This window comes from Solanum lycopersicum, chromosome 9 (genome assembly GCF_036512215.1).
Source record: "Solanum lycopersicum chromosome 9, SLM_r2.1".
Classification (NCBI taxonomy): Eukaryota; Viridiplantae; Streptophyta; class Magnoliopsida; order Solanales; family Solanaceae; genus Solanum; species Solanum lycopersicum.
The window spans coordinates 69,712,420-69,740,243 of NC_090808.1; the positions used below are offsets into that span (position 1 = coordinate 69,712,420).

The 27,824-nt window shown below is 34.8% G+C and overlaps 2 protein-coding genes across 7 annotated transcripts; one reads left to right on the forward strand and one right to left on the reverse strand.

Annotated features, from left to right (window-relative positions):
• Nucleotides 1-155: 155 nt before the first annotated feature.
• On the reverse strand, nt 156-5,361 carry LOC101245993 (extensin-2). Its single transcript, XM_069289147.1, has 3 exons — nt 3,814-5,361; nt 634-2,882; nt 156-550 (listed from the first exon to the last, which is right to left on the reverse strand). The coding sequence occupies exons 1-2, from the start codon at nt 5,042-5,044 to the stop codon at nt 673-675; spliced, it is 3,441 nt and encodes a 1,146-aa protein (XP_069145248.1). The 5' UTR covers nt 5,045-5,361; the 3' UTR covers nt 156-550; nt 634-672.
• Nucleotides 5,362-13,415: 8,054 nt separating this feature from the next.
• Nucleotides 13,416-27,814, forward strand: LOC101255035 (CMP-sialic acid transporter 2). Of its 6 annotated transcripts, none has more exons than XM_010328605.4 (17): nt 13,466-13,727; nt 13,930-13,976; nt 14,400-14,595; nt 14,931-15,047; nt 15,132-15,188; nt 20,524-20,601; nt 21,535-21,579; nt 23,221-23,280; nt 23,417-23,539; nt 23,677-23,754; nt 24,401-24,470; nt 25,067-25,174; nt 25,344-25,477; nt 25,558-25,637; nt 26,611-26,659; nt 26,753-26,816; nt 27,411-27,814. In XM_010328605.4, the coding sequence occupies exons 3-16, from the start codon at nt 14,428-14,430 to the stop codon at nt 26,801-26,803; spliced, it is 1,218 nt and encodes a 405-aa protein (XP_010326907.2). In that variant the 5' UTR covers nt 13,466-13,727; nt 13,930-13,976; nt 14,400-14,427; the 3' UTR covers nt 26,804-26,816; nt 27,411-27,814. The 6 variants fall into 6 exon arrangements, with proteins under 6 accessions (XP_004247980.2, XP_010326909.2, XP_010326907.2 ...); XM_010328606.4 differs by having other exon boundaries at nt 13,513-13,727; nt 13,934-13,976; XM_004247932.5 differs by lacking the exon at nt 13,930-13,976 and having other exon boundaries at nt 13,416-13,727.
• Nucleotides 27,815-27,824: the final 10 nt, after the last annotated feature.

Below are 27,824 nucleotides of genomic sequence, written 5' to 3' on the forward strand. Positions count from 1 at the left end.
GAAGAATATATATATATATATATATATATATATATATATATATATATATATATATAATAATTATCATCACATGTAATGAATGAAGAGGGTTGTATTATTTATCGATCGGTCTTTTTCAGGTAAAGAGAAAAATTGATGGAAAAATAAAAGCAAAGTGAACAAAATTCATCTCTTTATTGATTTGGTGCACAAAAGCACAAGTAGGCACTAGGAGACGGCCAACAATAATTAAGAGCAAAACGAATCAAATTACAAAGCCTATACATATAATAATAATAAATTATTATTACTATAAAGAAGCAACATATGAAATTGTACACTAGATGATGTATAATTACTATTTCCAACTATTTAAGCCACTTTCCACGTGAAGACACACAGAGAACAATGTGTAATAAGGAAACCAGAGAAGCAGAAGCAAAGTGGTCCAAGTCACTAGGAATCAACCTCTCAATTGCAAAGTTGAACATCTTATTAATTGCATTTGAACATGGAACTATTAATCTTCTCCTCAAGAACCCATCACTTATTTTGTGACTGAAACTGAAATCTGCAAACAATTGTTGATATTAATTAGAGACCTTTATCTTAGGTAAAATTAACAAAGACATTTTAAATTAAAATTCAACTTACTTGAGTGGTTGTGGAAAATGGCCAAGCTTTTCCAACTGCTTAGTAGTGGACTGGTGGTGGCGGAGAACCATAGATGTATACTGGAGGAGGAGGTGATTTTACGGGTGGGGGAGGTGAGCTGTAGTAGTATGGAGGAGGAGGAGACTTCACGGGTGGAGGTGGAGAGTGATAGTAGTAGGGAGGGGGTGGTGATGGTGATGGGGGTGGTGGTGATTTGTAGTAGTATGGTGGAGGAGGAGACGGTGATGGTGGTGGTGGGGACTTGTAGTAGTATGGTGGAGGAGGAGATGGCGATGGTGGTGGAGGAGACTTGTAGTAATAGGGAGGTGGAGGTGATGGGGATGGTGGTGGTGGTGATTTGTAGTAGTATGGAGGTGGGGGTGATGGTGATGGTGGTGGAGGAGACTTGTAGTAGTATGGTGGTGGGGGAGATGGGTCTGGTGGTGGTGGAGACTTGTAGTAGTATGGTGGAGGAGGAGATGGCGATGGTGGAGGTGGTGATTTGTAGTAGTATGGTGGAGGAGGAGATGGGGATGGTGGTGGTGGGGACTTGTAGTAGTATGGTGGTGGAGGAGATGGCGATGGTGGTGGAGGAGACTTGTAGTAGTAGGGAGGTGGAGGTGATGGGGATGGTGGTGGTGGGGACTTGTAGTAGTATGGTGGAGGAGGAGATGGGGATGGTGGTGGTGGGGACTTGTAGTAGTATGGTGGAGGAGGAGATGGGGATGGTGGTGGTGGGGACTTGTAGTAGTATGGTGGAGGAGGAGATGGCGATGGTGGTGGAGGAGACTTGTAGTAGTAGGGAGGTGGAGGAGATGGTGATGGTGGTGGTGGGGACTTGTAGTAGTATGGAGGTGGTGGTGATGGGGATGGTGGTGGAGGAGACTTGTAGTAGTAGGGAGGTGGAGGAGATGGTGATGGTGGTGGAGGAGACTTGTAATAGTATGGTGGTGGAGGAGATGGGTCTGGTGGTGGTGGAGACTTGTAGTAGTAGGGAGGTGGGGGTGATGGTGATGGTGGTGGAGGAGACTTGTAGTAGTAGGGAGGTGGGGGTGATGGTGATGGTGGTGGAGGAGACTTGTAATAGTATGGTGGAGGAGGAGATGGTGATGGTGGTGGTGGAGACTTGTAGTAGTAGGGAGGTGGAGGAGATGGCGATGGTGGTGGTGGAGACTTGTAGTAGTAGGGAGGTGGAGGTGATGGCGATGGTGGTGGAGGAGACTTGTAATAGTATGGTGGTGGTGGTGATGGTGATGGTGGTGGAGGAGACTTGTAATAGTATGGTGGTGGTGGTGGGGACTTGTAGACGTATTTAGGTGATGGAGGAGGAGGGGACTTGTAGACGTATTTAGGTGAGGGAGGTGGTGGGGACTTGTAGACGTATTTAGGTGATGGAGGAGGAGGGGACTTGTAGACGTATTTAGGTGAGGGAGGTGGTGGGGACTTGTAGACGTATTTAGGTGATGGAGGAGGAGGGGACTTGTAGACGTATTTAGGTGAGGGAGGTGGTGGGGACTTGTAGACGTATTTAGGTGATGGAGGAGGAGGGGACTTGTAGACGTATTTAGGTGAGGGAGGTGGTGGAGACTTGTATACGTACTTTGGTGATGGAGGAGGTGGGGACTTATAGACGTATTTAGGTGATGGTGGTGGTGGGGACTTGTACACGTACTTCGGTGATGGAGGTGGTGGGGACTTGTAGACGTATTTAGGTGATGGCGGAGGTGGTGACTTGTACACGTACTTTGGTGATGGAGGTGGTGGTGACTTGTACACGTATTTAGGTGATGGAGGAGGTGGTGACTTGTACACGTACTTTGGTGATGGAGGTGGTGGTGACTTGTACACGTATTTTGGTGATGGAGGAGGTGGCGACTTGTACACGTATTTTGGTGATGGAGGTGGAGGAGATTTGTAGTAGTAAGGAGTTGGGGTTGGCTTAGGCTTCATGCATTCTTGATATGGAGTTTTTGGAGCATAAGCAAATGGTTTAGCAGAGAGCACAACTTCATAGTGATTCTTTGATTTCACTTTGAGTTTAGCACCCTTGATGCCCCAATGAAGATCTGTGGCGATGTTACATTTTGAATCCTTTGGTGCTTTGTGGAGTTTAGCCTTGCATGCATCTGCTCCATATTTGGCATAATCAAATCCTTCAACAGTTATGCTATATTTTCCATTAATCTTAGTGGTACCATAGCTCTTGATTTTCTTGTCACCAACCTTGCATGTCACCTCAACAACAGCACCTATACCAAGTGTGAAAAATTAGTTAGTACTTAATAATTGTACGTGTCATATAGACATATATTAAGCCTATTTTGCCCACTAGCTACAATAATCAACTTTGTGTTCCTTCCAGCACATGATTAAAAGTTCATTATCCACTAATTCATATTTTTTCCCCTTTTTATCTAATAAGAAATTCAAAAGTCAAGAATCTATCCATCTGTCTCCAAATACTGCTTTTGGTGAGCCAATGAAGACTTTTTTTTAACCATATTGTATATTTTAATATAATACAATACCACAAATAATTGAACAATCATGTAATAGAAAATCATAGTATAGTATACCACAAATAATTGCACAATCAATGAATGTATATCTCAGGTTTGCTTTTTGTATGGTAAGCATAATTAAGTGAAAATGCTTTCTTACTTTTAACTTTGATGTTTTCTCATGATATATTCAGTTGTGAAAAACTCCTCCAATGGTTTTAAAGACATTGTTTAACAAATATATTTAGTGCATTCATCAACTTTCTCATCTTTATGTAGGGGAATATGTATAATTAATATAATAAAGAGTTGAGCTAATTCTTTAAAGTAAGGAGATCGAACCACATACTTGGGATAAATAAATAAAAAATATTTTTTTATGAATTCAACCTTAACATTAATTAACTCTCTATACAAGATTTACTTAAATAATATCACTTCCATTTTGAGAATCAAGTGTTAATAGTCCTTCACTTTCACAATAAATAAATGTAGAATAATGTTGGTTAAATAAAATTTAAGTGTCTAAAGGCACGAATAAGGTGGTGCCTTCAAATTCAAGCATGTATCATGCATGTATGGTATATTATTAAGCAGGCAAGACACATTAATTTCGAGCAAAGAGAATAATATATTCACAAACAAAAGATAATGCAAGAGAAAATGTGTGTAGTAATACCTTTGAGGTGCTTCTTGTCATGGGATTTCTTTGGGTATTTCCAGTCATAGCATCTGTAGCAATAGACTTTTCCGACAACCTTAACGATCAAGGAATGATGAGGAGGATAGTAAGGAGTAGGTGGTGGAGGGGAAGTGTAGTAGTATGGTGAAGGAGGTGACTTAACTGGTGGTGGAGGGGAAGAGTAGTAGTATGGGGGTGGTGGTGACTTAACTGGTGGTGGTGGAGAGCTGTAGTAGTATGGGGGTGGAGGTGACTTCTTGGGTGGTGGAGGAGAGGAGTAGTAGTATGGTGGAGGAGGTGATTTCTTGGGTGGTGGTGGGGAAGAATAGTAGTATGGTGGAGGAGGTGATTTCTTGGGTGGTGGTGGGGAAGAATAGTAGTATGGTGGTGGAGGTGATGGTGAAGGTGGTGGAGGAGACTTGTAGTAATAAGGTGGAGGTGGTGATGGTGAAGGTGGAGGAGGAGACTTGTAGTAATAAGGTGGAGGTGGTGATGGTGAAGGTGGTGGAGGTGACTTGTAGTAATAAGGTGGAGGTGGTGATGGTGAAGGTGGTGGAGGAGACTTGTAGTAATAAGGTGGAGGTGGTGATGGTGAAGGTGGAGGTGGAGACTTGTAATAATAAGGTGGAGGTGGTGATGGTGATGGAGGTGGTGGAGACTTGTAGTAGTAAGGTGGTGGTGGTGAGGGATCAGGTGGTGGAGGGGACTTGTAGTAGTATGGTGGTGGTGGGGAAGGTGATGGTGGTGGCGGAGACTTATAATAGTAAGGTGGTGGAGGAGATGGTGATGGAGGTGGTGGGGATTTGTAGTAGTAAGGTGGTGGAGGAGATGGTGAGGGTGGAGGAGGTGATTTATAGTAGTAAGGTGGTGGAGGAGAGGGAGAAGGAGGTGGTGGGGACTTGTAGACGTATGGTGGTGGTGGAGAAGGTGATGGTGGTGGTGGGGACTTGTACACGTATGGTGGTGGAGGAGAGGGAGAAGGAGGTGGCGGGGACTTGTACACGTACGGTGGTGGAGGAGAGGGAGAAGGAGGTGGCGGGGACTTGTACACGTATGGTGGTGGTGGAGAAGGAGAAGGAGGTGGTGGGGATTTGTACACATACGGTGGTGGTGGAGAGGCATATATGTAAGGGTCAGCAGAAACAATATCAACAAGAGCCAAAATGGCCACTAAGATATGTGGCAAATAATGACGACCCCGGCCGGGGCCGCCAGCAAAAAGCCTCATTACTAGCAGGGATAATGCACCAACCACCAGTTCCTCAAATTTGGGGGATGTACAACAAGACTCTTTGGAATTAAGAGCCAGAAAGAGAAGTAGTGATGGCTAAATGAGAAGCAATGGGCAAAATATTTATAGTAACACTACCAGTCGTTAATGTGGAGCTGTCAATTGCCACCAATTCGATTTGTCTGATTGTGTGAATAAAGACTATTCAAAATATGAACTCTATACAGCTGGACTTACTCTATTTTTATTTTTTATTATTTTTCTTTTCCATCACTAGGAATTTTCCATTGTCTAACAAGTGGCTACCTGCTACATAGATTTATTTACAAAAAGAATACAACACAATTAATTATTATGTAATAATAGGGGGAAAAAACTATTCTTGTTTTAACTTTATTTTTCACTGTTCAATATATTAGATGATTCTATTTACAAGTGAGATCATACAGTTTGGTCTTTATTGTTGTCTTCTATTTGCTAGCCGCCGTGGTGGGGTTGGGGTTGGGGTATCCTATGAGATAAAGGTAGGTAGAGTTGCCTTTAATTTGGATATGTTTTCTAAATTGGTGTTCAAAGGGATTAATAATGAAACCTCACTTTTTTTTTTATTGAAGTGCGAATTGAAATTTTGATTAATTTGAATTGCGATTTATTTGATGGCACTTGGAGATCAAATAACTAATATACGTGCGATCGCAAATTAAAGTTAAAATACAGCACCTTCACCTTTATATTAATGTTAAGATATGGTAAATAATGTTAACTAAACAAGAAGAGATCTTTCAGATATTTAGGCATTTGAAACTCATTGAAGTTTAAGGCATATAAGATATATACATTAATTCACTTTAGGTAAACAAAAACAAATATTTTCTTGAAAATATATAAGCCAGTGTGTTGAATGTTGATGGCTATAGAACATTTTTATTTGTTTGCCAACTGGAAAATAGTCCACAAGAAACCTTTGAATACGACATTTAGTTTGACATTAAAACATCTCAAGAATTCCAAATGGCATTTCCTACGTGATAAATAATAAATAAAATTAATGTTTCTTCATCATCAATTAGAGAAGCATTTTGTTCACTTGAGAGCTAGATAACTTAAAAAATAATATATAGGTTCAATATAATATTCAATGCAAGAAATTAAAACTTGTTTAAAGAGACTTGGTATGCATTACTACTAATTCAAAAATTACAATACCGCGTTTATTATGTAATTCAAAAGATTCATGTTTCTTTATTAGTAAATTTTTAATTTTATTTTTATTTTGTATCAGAGAAGAAAATGACTTGGTATAACCTACTACTACTAATTCAAAATTTACTTAATATATATGTATATATACTTAATTAATTACTAATTAGTTGACTTTACTTTGCTTATAATATAAACCGTTACGCCACTTTTTTTTTTTTTAACAAATTGTTAAACCTTTCAGAAATTAAATTTCCTTCTTCCTTTAGTTAAAAATATATGTTTGCAACAGGGATAACACAATCTGCAAAAAAACAGACATGGTGCGTTTTAATTATTATTTAAATATATGTCCTTGTAAAACTAAAATTAATATGTATTAAAATAACGAAATTAGAGAGACTTGAGTTGTAATTTGGAGAAGTTGACTGAGTCGATAACGTTTCTTTCTCATCCAATAGGTAATCCTTAATATAGAGTTAGTGGGTATATTCAAAATTAATCTATACATGTTCATTTATTTTATTTTCATGCATATTATATAGTTAATAAATTCGATTCTAAATTCACGTCTACTTTTAAGAATTTCTCGTTTTCTTTCGTAAATTAAGAATCATATGTGCCCCTTTATGATCCGATCCCACTACTTCTCCACAATGGAAGAGTACTTGTTATAGTATATAGTTTTCTTTTCGTTATAATGCAATGATATGAGTATAATTTTTGAAGGTGCATGTGATATCCATGATCAAGTTGCATGTGGAAGCAATTGGTGATCTAATTAGCCAAAAAAATAACACCTAACATATAACAATTTATTAACACGATAGAAAGAGGTAACCAAAAGGGTATTTTATGCCTACCTATTACCATTTTGTTGTTCCATCGTTTTCAAACAAACAAAAATAAACTCACTCTATAGTTTCTTACATTCCAAATTAAAGCAACTCCACATTCATATGTATATTATATCATTGTGAGAATTATTGTTCATAAACAATGCTTCAATATATACAAAAAAAAATAAAAAATGGCAGTTTCAATGTATTATTTCTTTTAATCTATAGGAGTAATATTTGATTTTTCTTAAGATGCACAAATTTTTATTTATATAGTAATATATTTTTATTATTAAGCAGACAATAAATATAAAATCTTTCTAATACGTTGTTTATACAAAAACATAACTTTAATAACAAATAACATGATTTCAAAATTATGATGAAGAGATAAATGATGATTTTAATTTCTACGTCTAACGGTCTACAGAATACTCTAATTTAGTGCATTAATTAGGCTTGAATCTACGTGCCATTTCTGACGGATATAAGTTTGAGTTATAAAGAATATTATTAAAATCTTGAAACTGCATATATACATTAATTGTTAGAAAAACAATTGAAATTTTATGAACGATACACATATATAATATTATATTAATTTATTACTGGAACATAATAAATTATATATTGTTTGAGGTAACGGAAACTAATTTCACGCTCCCCAAGCAAATTATATACTATTGTTTTAGCTATTTCGATAAGACAGACATATACTTTAATTTATTCATAAATTTAATATGTTTTTCATCTTTAAATCCTTAACTAAAAGTAAATATCACTATTTCTCTTTATGTTCCCACACTTAAAAGAACGCAATTTGTTCGAACCGAAATAATATGCACAATAACATATGTAAAAAAATTTAAATGAACGATACAGAGTAAATTAGATAATAAAGTAAAATAAGAGTATATTACATATATTGGTTAAAAAAGAGTTTTTTTCATAAGAGAAAGAAAAAAAGAGAGGAGGAGATTCAATTTATAAAAGTCCAGAGTTATTTCCTTTAAGAAAAACAAAAAAATTATTATATAAAATGTATTGCGCTTCCTTTCCTTGAAGGAAAAAATAATGCAAATAAGGTAAAAAAAAAAATATTATGATTTTTCATCCATTGATTAAAATTTTGTATCCAAATAAAAGTTCAAATTTAATAGTACATAATTAATTATATCATGTTTTGATGGTTGATTCCTTTGAATGTGGTGAAATTATATATATTGATATATTTTGGAGAGGATACTGCTAGAATAATGCTTGGCCATACATTGTCCACCTCTTTGATTTTCAACTGAAATTTGAAAAATATAAAAAAAAATTATTTGAAGTAGGATCACATGGAGGATCATGTTTTATGTATTATTAATATCACCTTCGTAGAAGGCAATGTCTCACTAATTATATTATTTGTTGTTCGTCAACTATATATCTTGTATGGTTACAAATAAATAAACAAACAAGCATGATCTACATGTTTGGTCGGTAATTAATTTGGTTTAAGACTTTTTCCATAATTTCAAAATATAAGTGAAAATATTAAATACTAATAATGAAAAATGAAAGAAATAGTGTTAAAAATAACCGAAAAGGTTCACTCATGTAAATATAATATCCTAGTGGATAGTGCACACTAGCACTCCGGTGGGGGAATGGTAATCATTTTTAGTTAGAAATTTCTCATTTTAATATTGATTATGAAATCGTTTTTATATGAATTTTTTATCGGCTTGAATTGTAATGTAGATTCTTAAATTTATAAGTGCCTAAAAATATTAAAAGATGATTATTTTACTTTACTAAATAAAATACTCAGTTTACATTTACAAATAATGCATAAAAAGTTTTGTATTGACATCCTTGCATCTTAAAAAAATAATTTTATTTAAAAATTTGAGTCAATATAACTGTCCAATTATATATATATATATATATATATATATATATATATATATATATATATATATATATATATATATATATCTGATTTTGAAAGAATAATGGAGGTTATATTTTTAAAAGAACCTATTAGTCATACAACTAACATTAACCTACTAATTGATATCTCAATTAAAGAAAAAACTTGTCTAGAATTATCGTTGAATTAATTTTATTTTTCCATTTCCATCATGACCCCATTGTTTGTCACATATATAGAGCATGCTTCTTCTTCAAACAAAAACAAAAAAAAGAACAATTTCATTTTTTTGAGCGCACCTAATCCATGTGGAAAATATTAATGCAAATTACTCCTTTTTTTCTCCTCCAATATATTATAGATTTGAAAATTATACACTGGTAAGAACAAAATCACATGGGGTTCTACTTTCCCCCCTTCTTTTATAACAACTCATTGCTTAAAAAGGGACTTAATTCCAAACCTAATAATCTTATCTAAATAAGTATTTAGAAATCCTAGTTAATAGAGGTGTCACTTAACACGGAATTGACTAGTTTTGTGGGGGTGTGGGGCGAATTGTTTTTCTAACGCAAAAATAATGTAATTTGTAATATCTCTAAATACTGTTTTGCCTTATTCTTCGACTTCATTTGTTTGGATTTTATAGAATATGTTATTGTTATACTGTTTTGTTAATAGTATTATATTTTTATAAAATGTGAGATCTATCACATTATGTTCTTGGATGGAACATGGTTATTATATATGTAAGCTTGGAAATAAAGATTAATACACATTTATCAAATTAAATTACGAAATAGATCAAGTATGGATGTATGGTCCAATCTTTCATGACGGGTTATATTATATATATACACACGACTCATATGTTAAGAACATTAATTCTCCGCAACGCATTTTTGATAGATTGAATTTAACGACTTATCAATTTTCTAGCTTTAATAGAACTCATAACGTACATTGAACATTTTCTATCCCGTTTGAACATTAATGTAGTACTCCATTCATTTCTGGCAAAATGAAGAGAAAACAAAAAGTTGAAAGAAGAAGAGATATATATAGTCACGTAAAGATTATTAGATTATTAATTAATACAATTTAATAAGATGATAACTAGAATACCCAAAAAAGAAAAGGGGGAAAGAGATTATATTACTACATCTATATAGATGGAAGTCCAAATAATTAAAGCCATCGATGAGCTTTCAATTTTCACCTAACACTCTTCCAATTGGCTTTAATTAATTATATTAGTAAGAAAATGTTTTTTTTCCTTACCCTTTAATTTTGCATTCTGATTGGACCATGGGAAACGTTTTAAAGGACGTTAATACTATAATTACTTATATATAAATATATATAGTTGATTAGACTGCTACCTAGCTAATTGGTTGTATGAGGAAATTGATCCATCTACCATCCTATAATAACTTTTTTCTTGAAAATTGACATGCATGTATGCTTCTGTTTCACCAACCTAAAAATATTATAATTATCGAATGACCTCGAAATTAAGCAGGGTTAATGTATTCTATCACTATAACAAAAAAAAAACACTTATGACAATATTTTTAGTGGAAAAATTGCATGTATTAGTACAATTTAATAAAAAATTAGCAACACGTTATTTATTAATGTAGCAATATTATGTTAAATCTGCAATGTGTATTAAAAGTGAATTATGTATGCAACATATATGAAATATAATTGTTTTTTGAAATATATTATGTTTGTTTGGTAAAAATTTGTATTATGAGTATATCGAAATGTGTGATAAATGATTATCCATCATTAAAACTTGTATTATATGTGAATAACAAATTGTTCTTTATAATATGTATTAAACTTGTATTATAAATGAATTAAAAAGTGATCAAGTAAAAAAAATATTATTGCTATAAATGGTAAATTTATAGTATATTTATGTAAGTTTTCCTATTTTAATTGCCGATGAATATATTTATTTAGAAACAATTAGCACTCTTAGTAAACATTTTTAAAAGTGTATAGCAACATTTGATTCAATGACAATTAACTAATATGGATAAAAATTTAAAAACTTTTTATCAATATACATTTTTATTGTCACTAAAAATTATTTTTGATGTAGTGTACGTATTTAATTCCAATGTATTTATGATTCCCAAAAAACTGTCATCCGGCCCAAACAAATTAAATGTTGAGTGCAACATTTTTCTTATATATACATACGTATTCATCTTAAAGATTCATGTTACCAATGACTAACCACAAGTTATTTAATTCACGCATGAATATATTTTTGACTCAAGCTATGAACTACATGAAATTTGAAATTTCAGTAAAATTTTAAACTTCAACACCGTACCAGTTGATGCAATTATTCTGTGTTTTAGCTAGGAAGATTTAAAGTGACTACAATTTGCAAATCAATTAACTAAAACATTAAAAATGACAGCTTCCAAATAATTTTACTGGTCAACTATTCTTTTTGTGGGCTGGCTCATGTATAAATTAAATAATAATAATAATAATAATATATTCCTCTTAGAGACTATTAACTACTAGTATTAGTCTTTACCGATCCATTTGGCTTTACTACCGCTTTTTACTACCTAACGTAACCTACAATTATTCTTTATCATTGTTTATTGCCAGAAGTTTAAGTGAATTAAAGGAGAATTAAGGTAAACCATAAAATTGATAAATTAATAATCCTTTAAATATATTTATGTTGTAAATAGGAAGACTTAGATCAGCAGTCTATAAACTTGGGGATTTTTTTTTCAGAGGTAAATCTCATAGTTGGATAGGACCAAAATCAAAATGAATATTGGATATGATTATATACTGTCATAGAATGGAAATATTATGCCCTAAATCTGCCCTCCGATGATAATAGTAACTAAATTATATGTGATTTTAGTATTGATGCATCACTTGAGAGCCATGAAATGAGCTTAATTAGGTAGTATAGTAGTAAACTTAACTACTATTTACAAAACAAGAAACAAAATAAAATATGGATATAAGTTCATGTTATATTGGCATGAAATAAATTAAGCACCATCTAATTAATTTTTATATAAATATAAAACACCTCCTAAATTTTAGCATATATATATATATATATATATATATATATATAATTTTAGTGATAAGAACCTCCCACCTAATGTTAGTTTGCTTCTACAACAAGGGATTGGATCACATTAATTAGTTAATTTACTCAACAAACACATTCAACGTCATGGTCATGTGTTTGCAATATTTAGATTTCGAAGAACAATTTTTTTTTCACAATTAAGATGTGTTTATAATGTGCGTATATATATATATATATATATATATATATATATATATATATATATATATATATATATATATATATATATATATATATATATATATATATATATAACTTGTAATAATTGATTTTATTTAATAAAATAATAATGTTTTTCAGAATAAAAATGTTAATTCTATTGAGTAAGCTAGAAATGATTATGAAAATAGAAGGATCATATATACTATATAGTGCATAGATAAAATAAACTGAGAATGAGTAAAACATGTATATATATATATACGATAAGAGTCGTTTTCATATTTACTTGAAATGGGGGACAAGATCTTCTTTAGCATATTTTCCTCTTCAATCTCCATCCCTGTCTACAAAATATATAATAAATACAAACATTATATCAAAACTAATATATATATTCACTAAGCGGTAATATATCTTAAGCTATACTAATATCTATTTTGATCCTTCTCAATCGTTTTTCTTTTTTAAAAACTATCTTAAATCATGCAAAATAGGCACACTATTGACTATATACTATAGCTATATGTGGAGAAGCGCGGTAATAACCTTTTCTTTTCTTTTGGTAATTTTTCTATCTAAATTAATATGAAGTTTATGTATTTTTTAATAATAAAATCTAGTGTTTTTTTTTTCCTTCCAATTTAACTAGTATAATTGTTTTATGTTCAAATCTTTTTTATTTTTTAGGGGATGGAGTGGAGTCGTGGACATGTGAATAGCCCAATACTGTTTCTCCCAATAAATATAGATAAATGGGCTATCCTGGCCCAACTCCCCTTCCATTTCCAAATTAGATAATTAATTTTGATCCATTTTAATCAATACCAGATTCATTTTTGACATATAAACTTATATCAATCAAAATAAAAATTGATAATCAAATTGTAATTTCCTATAAGGGTATTGAATTTTCGCAAATTACAAAATTTAAAAGATAAATATAATGATTTCATTCACTTTTGTATTTTTTTGTGTATATAAATTTTTCGTGACTTTTAACACTTATTATTTTATCTTTTTTCTCGTTTACTAATGTCTGTCATTTTTTTTAAAGAAAAAAAGTACTATCTTTTTATTAGTATTATTGAAAAACAAGTTAGTAGAGTTAAAATGATTCTCTAAATAATTGGAAACAAGAATATAGAATGTTTGAAAATGAATGAAAAATAGAAGACCATATGAATGTGACAATAACTTCACACCAAATGAATGTGTTTTACTATGGAAGCAAAGTGAAGGAGCCCTTTTACAACTCTTAATACAACCAAACAAACTCTTTCACAATTCCCTTCCTAAATCTCCAAATTTCAACTTTCACTCCACTCGTCTCAGCTCAACTCCATCCGTCGGTCGGTGAGCCGGACTTATCTGGATCTGGCCGGAATATTTGTCTTCCCGCCAATTCTCTCACAGGTCACTTCTTCTCTTTTTGCTTATGTTTAATGTTAAAATAAGTTTGATATGTAGATCTATTTCATGTATGGATGCTTGATCCCTCTCAAATTCAATACTATCTGTTGTTATCATGCAAAAAGATTTCATTTTTTTATCCCTTGGATAGTGAGATCTGCGCTTTCTAAATTTCGCATTTTCATCATCTTTGGGACAAGTGAAGTCAGGACTTATTCAGCTGCAGCTGCACTAAGAATTCAAAAAGAACAAGTAGGTATCTTTGTGTATCCATTATAGATGTGTGCATGCTATCAAGTACCTCACACCCGTGTTATACCCATTTGACATCTAGGGGATGAATGAATGATACATGCAATGTACATATTTGTTATGCGGTTTGGCTTGATGGTAGTTTCATATCAAGGTTGAGAAAATGTAGGATCTGGATGACTTGTGCATGTACTTCACTTGATGTGTTAAAGCTGTTTGACCAGTGTAGCATTAAATGGCATATGAGATAGTCTTGAAAAGATGCAAATCAGCTGATATAATTCTGATGCTTAAATAATATTTGACAATCACACTGCCAGAACTTTTTCTTACTCTATTGCCTTACTTAAATTTTTTGTTTGTTTACCCTTCTATATTTCTGTTCTGATATATGGTTGCAATCAACATGTTTCTTGTATTTAGGTGAGCTGAAATACTAAGCAGTTGACTCATGAAGAAAGGTATGGCAGAATGCGCTGTCTGTCATTCCAAGCTTGTTTCTCCATCTGTAAAAACTATTTCAAGGGCATATGATCGACACAGAAGCAAGATTTCATCAAAGCAACGTGCTCTCAATGTCCTATTGGTTGTAGGAGATTGTATGCTGGTTGGTTTACAGGTAGCGGTCCTTTTCAAATGTTCTAATTGTTTATTTGTATTCTTCTCAGTTATCAGAAAAAAAGTTCTTAATTTTTGCATGCAAATGATAATATTCTACCAGTAAAGTGTACACTCACTAAGCTTCTTGATTTTGTGTGGATCGGTCTCTTTCCATAACAATCACCATTGATTTTTTTTTAATTTAAAAGTAGCTTCTGCTTTTCTATCGAATATAGTTAATTATAGCTGTCACCTCATATCTTTTACCACTTGTTTCCATCAGCAAAACATTTAAATTTGCTGCTTAAAAATGAGAAAGACTTGTCTCACCCGGTATTTTATCCCCCTTTTCAGCCTGTTTTGGTATTTATGTCGAAAGTGGATGGAAAATTCAAGTTTAGTCCCGTAAGTGTCAACTTCTTGACAGAGGCGACAAAAGTCGTCTTTGCAATAATAATGCTTTTAATCCAGGTACACTATTTTTATGTTTTTTGTTTACTTGATTTTTTTTTTCGATAGTTCATTTTCATGTTTCTTGTTGGAATGTTTCTGCAGGCCAGGCATCAAAAGGTTGGAGAAAAGCCACTTCTTTCAATATCCACATTTGTCCAGGTAAAATGTCATTGGTGTGAGTGTTGTAACTGCTCTTAGTTCTCCTGGGTGGGTTGAAACCTAGTTTATTGCTCATCATGTCCTTGTAATAGCAAGATTCTTGCATATGTTCTTTATGATAATTTAAAGTTTGTAAGTGATGTAATATCTGAGGAGCCAGTCTCTAAATTGAGTCCTCTTCTTACATGATTAACCTATATTCATGTATGACACTAAGGATTTGAAAGATGCCTACCCTGGATGACTGTCTTGGACAAGAGTATTGTTGCTGTTGGACGCAGAAAGCTTTAAACAGCTTTCCGAAGCATCAATTTAATTTCTGTGTAAGATCCTGCACAGAAGAAAGATATCATGAGTTAAATCCCACTGGAAACAAAATCATTAGGTGGTTTCTTCCCATTGTCTGCCAAAGTTGTTACTGATGGGTGGTGGGAGGTGGCAGGTATCCCGTGGAACTAGTCGAGGTGTGCACAAGCTGGCCCAGACACCACAATTTATTTTCCCTAAAAAATAGATATAATGAGTTGTATAAAAGGGAAAAGTTTTACCACACCTCTTATGGTGTTCGCCAAATCTCCCAGGTGGGGAACTACACATACAAGAAGGAAATTTGAGCTTGATGCAAATGGATGGGTGTCAAGAAAGATAGGATGTTATGGTTTAAGGGAACAGCCATCGTGAAGATCTGCTAATGATATTATGCAGTAAAGAAAAGGTGCAAGCTGGACATTGCACTTGCTTGGGGCATGCTTCGTATAGTTGATATTGGATAAAAGAACTAAATGCTTCTCTTCACTGGTATAGTCTGCTGAAAAGAAAGTCCAAGAACTACTGCAATTCCTCTTGTGTATATCAGGACACCTTCATTTATTCATTCCACAGACGAGTCAATATGTTGCTGTGAGTTCTACCTTTCTTCATATCAAGATCCAGGCTCTAAAGTATGAGTATTATCTCCATAAGAGTGAAACAGGAATTAACATAAGTGGAGAATAATAGCAATCCTGCTCTCTTCTTTTCGGTTTCTGTTTGTAAAGTTCTTCATCAGCATTTTTAGATGCTGATGTTTTCGGAATGAATGCAAGTTACCTTATGAAAAAGAAAACATAAGTCGAGAACATGATTATATTGAGTTGATCCAAAATGTGGAGAATAAGGATGAAGACACTGAGTTGATCCGGAGATACAGAAACTTTTATAGTATTGTCAAAGAATAGTTTTATTGGGACAAATGCAAAAACAGGCTGAACATTGAGATAATGTGAAACGACCTTGGAAATTAAAACCTTCTCATATATCTACATACTGTTCGAGCTGCAAGTTTTGCCGTGTCACGACCCAATTTCTCGAGTCATGATGGCACCTACTATAACCCACCAGTAGGTAAGCCGACCCGTAACCCGGAACAACGCACAATGGGTCTGAGGGTAGAAACTAAACAAGAGTAGGCAAAATTTACTACTCCCTCCGTTTAAAAAAGAATGTCCCTATTTCCTTTTTAGTTTGTTTCAAAAAGAATGTCCCTTTCCTTTTTTGGCAACACTTTATCTTTAACTTTCCACGTGGCATGTTTAAGACCACAAGATTATATGGCATTTTGGTACATTTGATATAACTTTAATTTAGAACCACAAGATTAGAAAGTCTTTTTTTTATTCTTAAACTCCGTTCCAAGTCAAACTAGGCTATCATTTTTGAAACGGAGGGAGTATAACAATATAAACAGGCGGAAGCAAACCAAAACATATATACAAATAAGGATCCCTCCCAGAACCTGGAAGTCACTAGTACAGATCTACCAACAAAACGAGTACAAGTCCCAAAAGTGGACCACTGAAACTAGACTGTCTCGAAAGGTAAAAGACAAGTCTATATATATACAGATGGAGACTGAAATAGTACAGAATGTCGTGTGCTCACCCCCGTCTCCAGATCAGACTGCTCCAAACTCGATCAACATTGGCTACTCATGCTCGAACCTACATCACGAAAATAGATGCAAAGCATAGCATGAGTACCAAACACTAGGTACCCAGTATGCATCATAGGCTGACTAAACTTGAAAAGTAAAGCAATATGAAAAGAAGGAATAACACAACTAGAGGTCAAGAACGAAAGTCTAAGTAACAATGGAATGCACACGAGTGTAGAAAGAACTAACTAAAGTAATATATAAGCTAACTACACCTAACTGGACCCCCCATAAGCCCAGAAGGCACACTTGTGCGCAAGTTTAAATAAAAACTCAAACGGACCCTCATTAGCTCGACGAGTACAGAGAATAACTATAACTAAGGAGAATAGAACCCAAGGCCAAAGAACATCGAACTAGATGCTCAAAACCAATAAGTAGAATCTGAGGGTACGGAGGTCCGGACACTCACCAAAATTACACGAGTAGCCAATCACAAATATAAGTAACTGAGTCCGTACCTCTAACCGGATGCTCCGCATAAGTATGCGGATGGTCGAGGCCAAACTTTGAACCGGATGCTCTTCCAAAATTATCAATGAAGTCAAGGTCGAGCCTTAAATCCGGATGCCCGACAAAGGTGTCAACTTTGAATTGCGGAGCGGAACTCATTGTTACTGATGTAGCTTGTGAAGCCGTAACATCAATGAAGTAAGGATAACTATTGCCGGAGCGAACTCCTAGTCTAGCTAAGGCCCAAACTATCAGCCTCTAGTCTGCTACACCAGTCTACAAGGATTTAAGCCGACCGAGCGAGGTCGGGGCAAAACTAAGTCCTGCCGGTTTGCATTTCTAAGGCAAGCTCTAGTCAAACCTAAACTAAGACCCAACATACTTCCAATTAAACCGTACTCCAGCATACAAAGCATACAAGTACTCCACATAGCAAAGAAGGTCAATTAATAACATAAAGCATGCTCACAGTTACTCGATAGTTCTCAGAAATAGTTGAAAACATGATTTTTAACACGTATGCATGATTCAATAACTACCCAACCCAAATCTCAACTAATCAACATGCATTCACATGTTCGAGTTCAATCTAAGAGAAGGAAATCGTAGCCTACCTGTAGGCAGATCATGCGCGCTCCAAAAATCACTTCTTCGAAGCTTTCCCTTTCCGAATGGCCTTGAAACGTTGACACACTATAAAAAATAGTCACAATGTTATTACGGTCGTTTAGACACTAAAAGCGCAAGAAACTGAGACGGCCTAATTTCGCGGTTAAAACGGGAAAAGTGGGACCTGCATTGAAAATTCCAGGATTAACCCCAAATATAGGTCCTAAACAGCTCTCGGAACTTGTGTTCCAAAGTGGAACACAATTCGGGGCTTGAAACATTCCCAACACGAACATGCAACCAAAAACCCAATAATACGCTAAAATTCAACAACAATGACAGCAACTATTTACAAGAATTTACCAGAAACGAAGGTTCAACTGCTAAAACCAATCACACCACGACGATCCTCACGAAATCCCCCACAATATACGCTCTTGAATCACCAGATTCGGACCTAAAATGGCCAAGAAATCTTCTTCTAAAAGTTTCCCAAAAGTTGAACTCGAAAATGAGCTATGACAGCAGTTAAAACACAATTTTTTACCTTTAACAAGACTTCAAATGTGAATTCTGTCCACGCCAACACGTTCTCCTCGAAAATTCACTCAAGTTAGCCTCCTGATCGCCCAAATCGGACCTTTATAGCTCAAGGTATCACACTTTTAAGAAGAAGGCTTAAGCTGAGTTGGGGCTTTAATAAAAGACGAAACTGGTCGCTATTAACCCCAAAATTCTGGTCCCTAAAAGGGCTGCACCAGATTTCAGCTTTGGCTAATTTCTTCAAAGTCTCCGACGGTGTGCTCCGAATTCGTTCGGAACCTGATAAAAATAAAACAGATATCTGCCCTACTAAATTCGACATTCCGGACTCAACGGCGCAGTCGAAATTTCCATCAGAGGTCATATCGATAAAAAGTGGGTCCCACTTCCATCGTCCATTTTAAGTCAAAAAACACAAAATGGCTCGAAAAAATATCGGCAACCTCAGGACACAAAAGAAGGGTCATACTAGACCAAACTCGACATTCCGGAAACCTCAGAATGTTGACTAAAGTCAAACTTAGCCTTAAACTTAAAGTTAAAACGCCTAATCGCACCAACTCATACTGAAAACTTTGGGAGTCGTGCCGACCATGCTACTAGCCTAAAATGACCCTTTCGGAGCTGATGAAATCGTCAGAATTGGATTCTGATGTCATCTTCTTGAACTTTTGATCGAAAATGATCGTTCAAGGTTTATAAGCTCCAAAAACACTAAAACTCACACAATAACCAAACGAACGACCAGCTGACCAAACTGTCAGTCCCAGCAAGTCATAAATGACTTGGGATCGCTATAGGAACGCTCTAAACGACGCACAAAAGACAAAACACAGAAATGACCAAGAGGGTCATTACATTACCTTTGATCGACCTTGGAAGTTGGACCCTATTCATATTTCTATGTAGTGTCAAGCTGCCAAGTTTTGTTGTAGATGAGTTTTGTCTTCTGTATTGACAATTCAAATTTGCACTTGGCTGGAAAAGGAAAACTTCAACCTTTTTACCTCGCTTTGCTCCATTTCTTTCAGTTGTCAGTTTGTCTGATGTGAAATGGAAACTCCACTTAGGTGACGAATTGATGCTTGCAGATAACTGGTTTTCCTCTTTCTTAAGCTTCTATGCGACCTAAGGTCCATAAACAACTAAACCGTGTCAGTGAGGGGCAGAGAGGAAAAAATAGGAAAAAATGTATGATATTTATTGAAAGATCTCTAGTTGATGTCACTTGGCAAAAAATAAGAATGGAGCTCCAGTTGTTGCTTTTCACAAGTTGTATATATGGTTGGCAACTTGATAAATGCCAGTAAATGGCTCTGCTGAGTCATTGAAACAATTTATACATACTTTGACACCTGCTTGGTGTCTAGTTATGAAAATTTTGACTTACCAAAAAAGATTCTAAGACTTCTGATACCTTGTTGCTTGCTGACTGTGTGAGAGCTTCACTTTTCTTTGTTGTACTGTCAGTTCCATTTTAAAGTTGCCTAATTCTTATCTGCAATCCTGGTTAAATTTTTTGTCCTTCACCATTCTATTGAACCACTACTTCAGCTTCTGAGAGAATTGAAGTTGTCAGCCTTTCTATAGATTTCAGATTCTATGTTGACTACTTGATGGCTGTTGTGTGTGACTGATTGTTTCAGTCTTGACATGCATGCGTTAGTTAGTTTCCATGTATTGTTCTGCAACCATGCTACCAAGTCATTCAACAGGCTTTCTATTAATTGGTAATTTACATCCATTTTTTTTCTTCAGGCTGCAAGAAACAATGTCCTTCTCACTGTACCAGCACTACTCTATGCCATAAACAACTACCTAAAGTTCATCATGCAGGTACTATTTGTTGAGCTTTTCTGTGCTTGTTAGTTCTCTGAGTAATTCCCATAGTTTTGTTATTTCATCCAGCATCTTACATTTTGCCTCTGCATTTTTTCTTGTACTGTACAGAGCTACAAAGTTGGAACATTGTCTTGCTTCATCCCTGGTATTCATAGAGAATTACAGATCTTCCATGAGAAAAGTTGCTCTCAAACTTTACCTGTTTGTCTCAAAACTTGGGATATATCCAGTACTAGTTTCTAGGTTACATATTGACTTCTGAGCTAGGTAGTTGGATTTATATCCAGTACTAGTTTCTAGGTTAATCTGAATGCTGCTTGAGTACATAGAGTGATGATTCCATAGAGATTGGTATTTGTTAATAACTAATAACAAACTTCTATCTCTGGTGTCAATGGACTATTGTGGTTTTACAAGAATGCTTCTGTGCACGATATTTTCTGCTTGCTGTCACTTTGTCCTTAGCACGACTAAGAATTCTAAATAAGGGAGGCTGCTGACTAACCAATTACCTTTGTTAGATGCCCTACTGGGCGAAGGTCTGGCATGTATAGACAAGTAGACATGCCATATCATGGTGCTGTCGAAGACAAGTGATGTCTTGACTCTTCCCTCTCACGGCTTAGATGTAAATGAAGAATTAAATTCATTTTTCGTAACTCTGTATCAGTTTATGGGTTCTTTTCTATACATCCCCATTCACTTTATCAGTTATTGAGACACCTCTATGAAACTTGATTCATGTTTGGCTTGGAGTCTACTGAGTCATGAATACATATTTGATTGACTGTTCTACTACTATTAAGATCTTTTCACTGTCCAATATCACATTTAAGTCACAGCTTGCTAGCTACCAGGCTATACACTGGATTTTCTTTTACCACAGTTCTCCTTTTTCTCACATTTTCCCTCAAATATTTTGTACAGTTATATTTCAATCCAGCAACAGTGAAGATGCTAAGCAATCTGAAGGTAACTGCTATATTTGAACACTTCTACAACGTATTATCTGATTGTGTTTGCTGCTTTTGCCGATTTTCTGCTGCATTCTTCAATTACTTTATTGACTCTGGCTCCTCTTCTTTCTTTTCATCATCTGCTACATTTTGATTTTTTGTGGGATAGAGTTACCTGGTCCTGTATTGGTGGGAGGTTGTAGGAACTCTATGGAATTAGTGGAGGTGCGCTCGATCTGGCCAGACACCACATTTGTAAAAATACAATGTCGCTAAATTCGGTTAGCACAATCCAACTTCATCCCTGTATTCGCCATCTCTGGATGAAACCTAAATTTGGATTAACTTCCATACGGTACGAATATCTCCCCAGATCTTTTGGGATTGAAGCGTTACTGTTGTTGCCGTTGTTTCTTGATCCAAATCTGTCTGGATTAGATTCCACAATTTTTGGTTCAGGACTCGACTGAAATTGCCCCCATCTTAATCTGTATTATGGAAGCTGCCAGTGCATAGAACTATTTTCTTTTTGAAATTTCAAGTAATGTGGATTGAAGTCCATGAAGTACTCTTTGTTAATAGCTTGCATTCTTTAGCTGGTGCTTAATCTAATGAAGGAAGTTGTTTTAGCATCTTTCTAGAATGTCCAAAGTTTTCTGTTAACATCCTTCTTACAGGGCAGAAAAAAAGGACTACTCTTTTTTGTTCACTTGTCTCTCTATTAACCTAAATCCAAATAGTTTTATTAAGGTGGTTATTTCTTTTCAGGAGCCTTAGATGTGCTAAGAACATGGCCCCTTGGATAAATGGGTATAGGCTTTAATTATTTGTGTGCTGGACGGAATTCCTACATGATATTTGATGTCACCTTTTCCCATTCCAGGGAGTGTTGAAAAGAAGTTCAATTCCATTAGAAGCCAGTTCCTTTGGGAAGGAAATGCTAACAGGAAAATTTTGATTTGATCAAATGGCATGAAAAAAAGACAATAAAGGAGGTGGATTGGGTGTTAAAAATTTTAAAGCATCATAACAAGAAGGGGTATTCCTTTGTGTAGTTCTTCTATGAAATTCTCAGGAATGTGCCGAACACCTTTTTATTCATTGTAATGATGCAAAGCAGATATGAATTCTGTTCCTAACTCAGAGTGATATCAGGTATGAATTAGGTGATGCCAAAGAATGTGAGTGATCTATTGAATTGTTGGCAAAATCAGAATGTTGGGAAAATGAAATGCAAATCTGGGAAATGATACCTCTTTGCATCTTTTGTACCCTTTGGTTGGAAAGGACTACACGATGTTTTGAGAATTGGGAGAATCATTTAGCTAGCGTTAAGAATAGTCGTCTTCTTAATCTTTACTTGTGGTGTTGGGTACGTATGGCAGAAGACTTAGATCAGTACATGGATTTTATAGAAGCTTTGAGAATGTAACAGTTGCAGTTGTGCTGTAGTTTGTATGCTTTTAGTACCTTCTTGGTACTTATCGGGAAAAAAATGTGGTTATTTCTTTTTCGATACCTGAGACTTTACATATCAGTTGATGATTTCTCAGTTTCGACATTATACACCAAAGGATATATTTCAGAATACTTTATTGAATATGATGCTATGGTAGAGCTTTTCTTTAATATTTGTTTCTTTGCTGTCAATGTGCAGGTTTTGGTTATTGCAGTGCTGTTGAAATTTATCATGAAAAGGCGATTTTCCGTAATTCAGGTTAGTTGTTTCAAACTAGTAAATTAAGCTGGAGGTGCAATATTGATTGTAGGAGCAGGAAAGAGCAAGGCATCCTGTATAAATTCTTGCAGGATGGAAGTTGTATACCCATATAATAAGAGTTATTATGTTACAGTGGGAGGCTCTTGCTTTGCTGCTAATTGGGATAAGCATTAATCAACTTCGATCCCTTCCTGAAGGCACCACTTCTTTGGCTCTTCCAGTTACCACAATTGCCTACATCTATACACTGATTTTTGTAAGTGATTCAAACAACCTAACAAGCTACTACTGATTCTATTTTGTTTGTTATTGGAGACGGCCTTAGTAAATACCTGGACATCATTTAAGATACTAGTTTATTACTGGCTAAAGGAGGGGTTTTCTTTTACACAGGTAACTGTGCCTTCTATGGCCTCAGTATTCAATGAGTATGCTTTGAAGAGTCAATATGACACTAGCATATATCTCCAGGTAAATTAATCATGGCTAATTATCATTTTTCTATTTCTGTATCATCAGAATGTTCTGTGGTTAGATTGGCTCATTATTTTCCACTGCTTTCTTTCCTGGGACAACTATTACTTTTGAATGGATGTATAACTTTTATGTTCCTATACTTGAGGCATTTATCAGTGCCAGTTTACTGCAATATTGATTCTTAGGAGACTTGGCTCATTTAAGAAATGTCCAAGAACATTTGTCAACGGTAAATTCTGACTTCGAATGCCTTGTACAAGGGAACAAGGAAGATGTATCACAGTAATTTTATTAAGATTCAATATGAAGAGCAGGTCTCTCTTATGATAAAATGTAACATTGTAATTTAGTTACATTTCCATATGAGAGTACTTGGTATGATGAACATATAAAGGATTTCTTTCAGTTTCACTGTTTGTGCTAGCTTTTTCCTTTCCTTATATTCTAATCCGGCTTGTACTAGGATCTTTATCCTAGAGCAGCATCTGTTGTCCAGTTATAGGACTTCAACTGATGCATGTCAGGTCTTGTCTCTGTAGCAACAGAGATTATGCTAATTTCTCCATTCGTAGAGGACGGTCGGGACTTCTATCAGCACTCTCTTCCTGAACCATCTGACATGTTACAATTTAATTCGCAGAACTTATTTCTCTATGGTTATGGTGCTATATTCAACTTTCTAGCCATTCTTGGGATTGCTGTATTTAAAGGTAATGAGTTGATTCTGAGGGTTTTCCTATGAATCACAATTTTTAGTACGTGACAATGCAAATTATAACTGACTAAATAAAACTGCACTTGACTTTACTAATTTGCCCATTTTGTTTAAAAAATAACACTCTTTCTCTGCTATCTTAATATCATTATAGTTCGTAGGTCCCTTCTTTTATGGTTAATCTTCAGACTTCAAGTAAACTGTTACAGTTATAAATACCACATTATTACACTTGCCTGGATTAGAATGTACCGCCTGGAGAAAACCTGCAAAATTGCAAATGACAACACTTCTCTGTTTTAGTGTAAATCATGTTACTGTAATGTCATAGTGGTTAAAGATCTTATCGTACACCTAATGACAAATCATAATACTGAATCTCTTAATGGTAACACAAATGTTTTTAGTTTGGGAATCAATCAGGTGTGTATATATCTTCTCTTATAGGAGTGGAGTGGTCATTGGGAACCTTCATGATGACATATATGTCTATGCTTGTAACCTGTGTGAAAATTCTGTCCTCGTTTTAAAAAGTTTGTCCATGGTGGTATCAAAAAAATGATTCTGTAATGTTTCCTCTGAATTTTTCAGGTCCTGGTAGCTTGGATATTTTTCAGGGGCATTCGAAGGCAACCATGCTTCTAATTGTTAACAATGCAGCGCAAGGAATTCTGTCGTCCTTTTTTTTCAAATATGCTGGTGAGATCATTACTCAGTTTGCTCCACCTTCTTTTCGCTCTTTATATCCTCTATTAATGGGGGTTGTTATATGTTTCTACTTGGTGCTTCTGTGTAACTATCTCACTTTTAACTAGAAATTTTTTTCCTTTATGGTATTCTGCTGTATAACACAATTTGTTTGTACCAGATACAATTCTGAAGAAGTATTCTTCGACCGTTGCAACAATATTTACAGGCATAGCATCTGCTCTGCTGTTTGGTCATACACTGACCGTAAACTTTCTTCTTGGGATTTCTGTTGTTTTCATTTCAATGCATCAGGTATTAAAATTGAGAGAGTTCTCCCTCTGGTATTTTCTGTTTTTTCTCTAGGGGCTGATCATTTGATTTTGATACTTCAGTTCTTTTCACCTCTTTCAAAAGTTAAAGATGATCAACAAAACGGGACAGTGGAGTTGATTGACGTCCGGGAGAACCATAGGTATTTACTTGTTTAGTGTAAAGCAAAACTATGTCTCAGCCCCAAGTTAGTACTTGTTTTGTGTAAAGTAAAACTATATCTCAGCCCCAAGTTATATTTCCTTGTCAGCTACTGTTCTTAGGATACTGCTTTCTGTAAACTAATTTAGTTTCTTATATATGCTGAGAATGTGATGGAAAGCAGGATTCTGATGGCTTGCTCCCGGTACATCCATTCATTGAAAATGATTTGTGTCTGCTGAATGAGTAACACGATAATCCAACTATATAGCCAACTTTTCTTGTAGCAGATGTAGTTCTGCATGTAATTCAGCTTCACAAATTTCTCATGGCTGTGACTTTTATCATGTCATTTAAGTTTATATCGTATCATTGGATTACTCTTGTCTTTATTTATGTATTTCGAAGTGTCAAGGTCCAGATGTAATCAGTTTAGAAAATGTGTGAATTTATTGCTTTCCTGCATAGCTGATGGGTTGCTTCTGTTTCTTTTGTTTCTATTTATGAAAATAGTACCTCCTTGTCGCTTGATATGATGAATGCATGCCTTTTTTCTTAAAATAATATTTAAAAGATAAGTTACAAGTTATTGGCATAAGGTCCTTTGCTGTGCAAGATAAATACTACTTTCAATTACTAAGACAACAAGTCATACTTACTATTGGGTGATGATTGATATTAGCCATACTATGTACAGAAGCATTTAATAAGTTCTTTCTTGATGCTGGTAAATACTTCGTGAGACCTTAATTGTGCAAGTTTCTTTTATTCCTTGCTGTTTTCCAACTATAACATCAAATCTATTTATTGAAAAATGGATCTGAAATAAATGCTAATCTTTTAAGGTGTGTATATCATAGAGGTGCATCTTCACTCCCTTCACCCGTCCTTTTGACCCCCCACCCCACCCCCACCCCTCACCCCAAGTTTAAAAAGCTGTATCTGTTAATACTTCCCTCTTGTATTGTTTTCAGCCCTAAAGATTCATCCTTTGTAAATATGGCAGCAGGAGCAAATGAGGAGGTATGGATCTTTTCTTCAGAAATTTTTAGATACAAAGTTTTTGCTGTATTTCCTACTTAAACTTGGATTGATTTCATGTTAATTCTTTTCCAGGCAAGTCATCGAGTAGGACCTGATGAAAGACAGCCACTTCTTCCAAGATGAAGCTACTTGAACTGTAAGTGTGCTAAAGTTTCTATACTTTCTGATGATCTGATCCAAGTTATTAACTTGGATACACATAAATTAAGACAATGTTCAAACTTTTTATGGGTTATGGATATCTCTTGGTTACACTTACTCAAGGGAAACATGTGGGAGGACAAAAAAGAAGACCAGGAGAGTTTGGTTGGCACCTTGATCATCTAATGGGATTGTATATCATGTCCTGTTTCTCTTTTTATTTTGATATGTATGAAAAGAATTAATCAACAACAACATATACCCACACAGCGGAGTCTGTTCTAGAAGAATAAACAATTTCACCATCAACAGATGCCATTAATATTGTTTTATATTGCACTTAATTAATATGAAGTAGTTTCCTGTCGGAGTAAGTTATGCTATTTTCAGTTATCAATGTTATGAGCTGTAGATATAGACACCAAGAAGCTATGCTAAAACGATTCCATGTATGTTGAGTGATTTACAACTAAAATGCACCAGATTGACGTGAGAAGTATATCGTGCATTTGTTGGTCTGTAAAACTCAGTTCCTGGATATGGTGCCTTGTTATCATACATTTTGGTTACCTGAAAATTGTTATTGTAGGTCATTTGTAGCAGCAGATATTGTGGTGGAGAGCATTTACAGTTCATTCAGTGTAATATGGAGAAGAAACAGTGTTGTTGTAGTCTCTCTTTTCTTCTCTCTCCAAAATGTGCTTCATGGGATTGTTTCGCTTGGAGAGAAGGATATGTGGATGGAGAAGTTTTAGGTAGACAACAACAATAGAGTTGTTTTGCAATACGAATACGAGCTGTTGTATTATAAGTTACAAACACATGAATTTTATTGTAAACAATTTAGAGTTATCAATTCTTTCATATATTCTTGTAATCAATTGAATTTTGATGATACACCCGTGGATGTGTTAGATTAAACATTTCTTTTTGTAATTTCAAGCAAATTGTACTTGAATGGTAATTCATTTCATATATCTTCTTCTTTATTCATTTCATGTAG

Excerpts from the sequence above, each read along its gene's own strand:
- LOC101245993 (XM_069289147.1), bottom strand. The coding sequence starts at position 5,044 with ATGAGGCTTTTTGCTGGCGGCCCCGGCCGGGGTCGTCATTATTTGCCA. Across the intron at positions 2,883-3,813 it reads TGACAAGAAGCACCTCAAAG|GTGCTGTTGTTGAGGTGACA; the intron begins GTATTACTACAC and ends CACTTGGTATAG.
- LOC101255035 (XM_004247932.5), top strand. The coding sequence starts at position 14,428 with ATGAAGAAAGGTATGGCAGAATGCGCTGTCTGTCATTCCAAGCTTGTT. Across the intron at positions 25,175-25,343 it reads CTTTTTTTTCAAATATGCTG|ATACAATTCTGAAGAAGTAT; the intron begins GTGAGATCATTA and ends TGTTTGTACCAG. Across the intron at positions 25,638-26,610 it reads GACGTCCGGGAGAACCATAG|CCCTAAAGATTCATCCTTTG; the intron begins GTATTTACTTGT and ends TATTGTTTTCAG.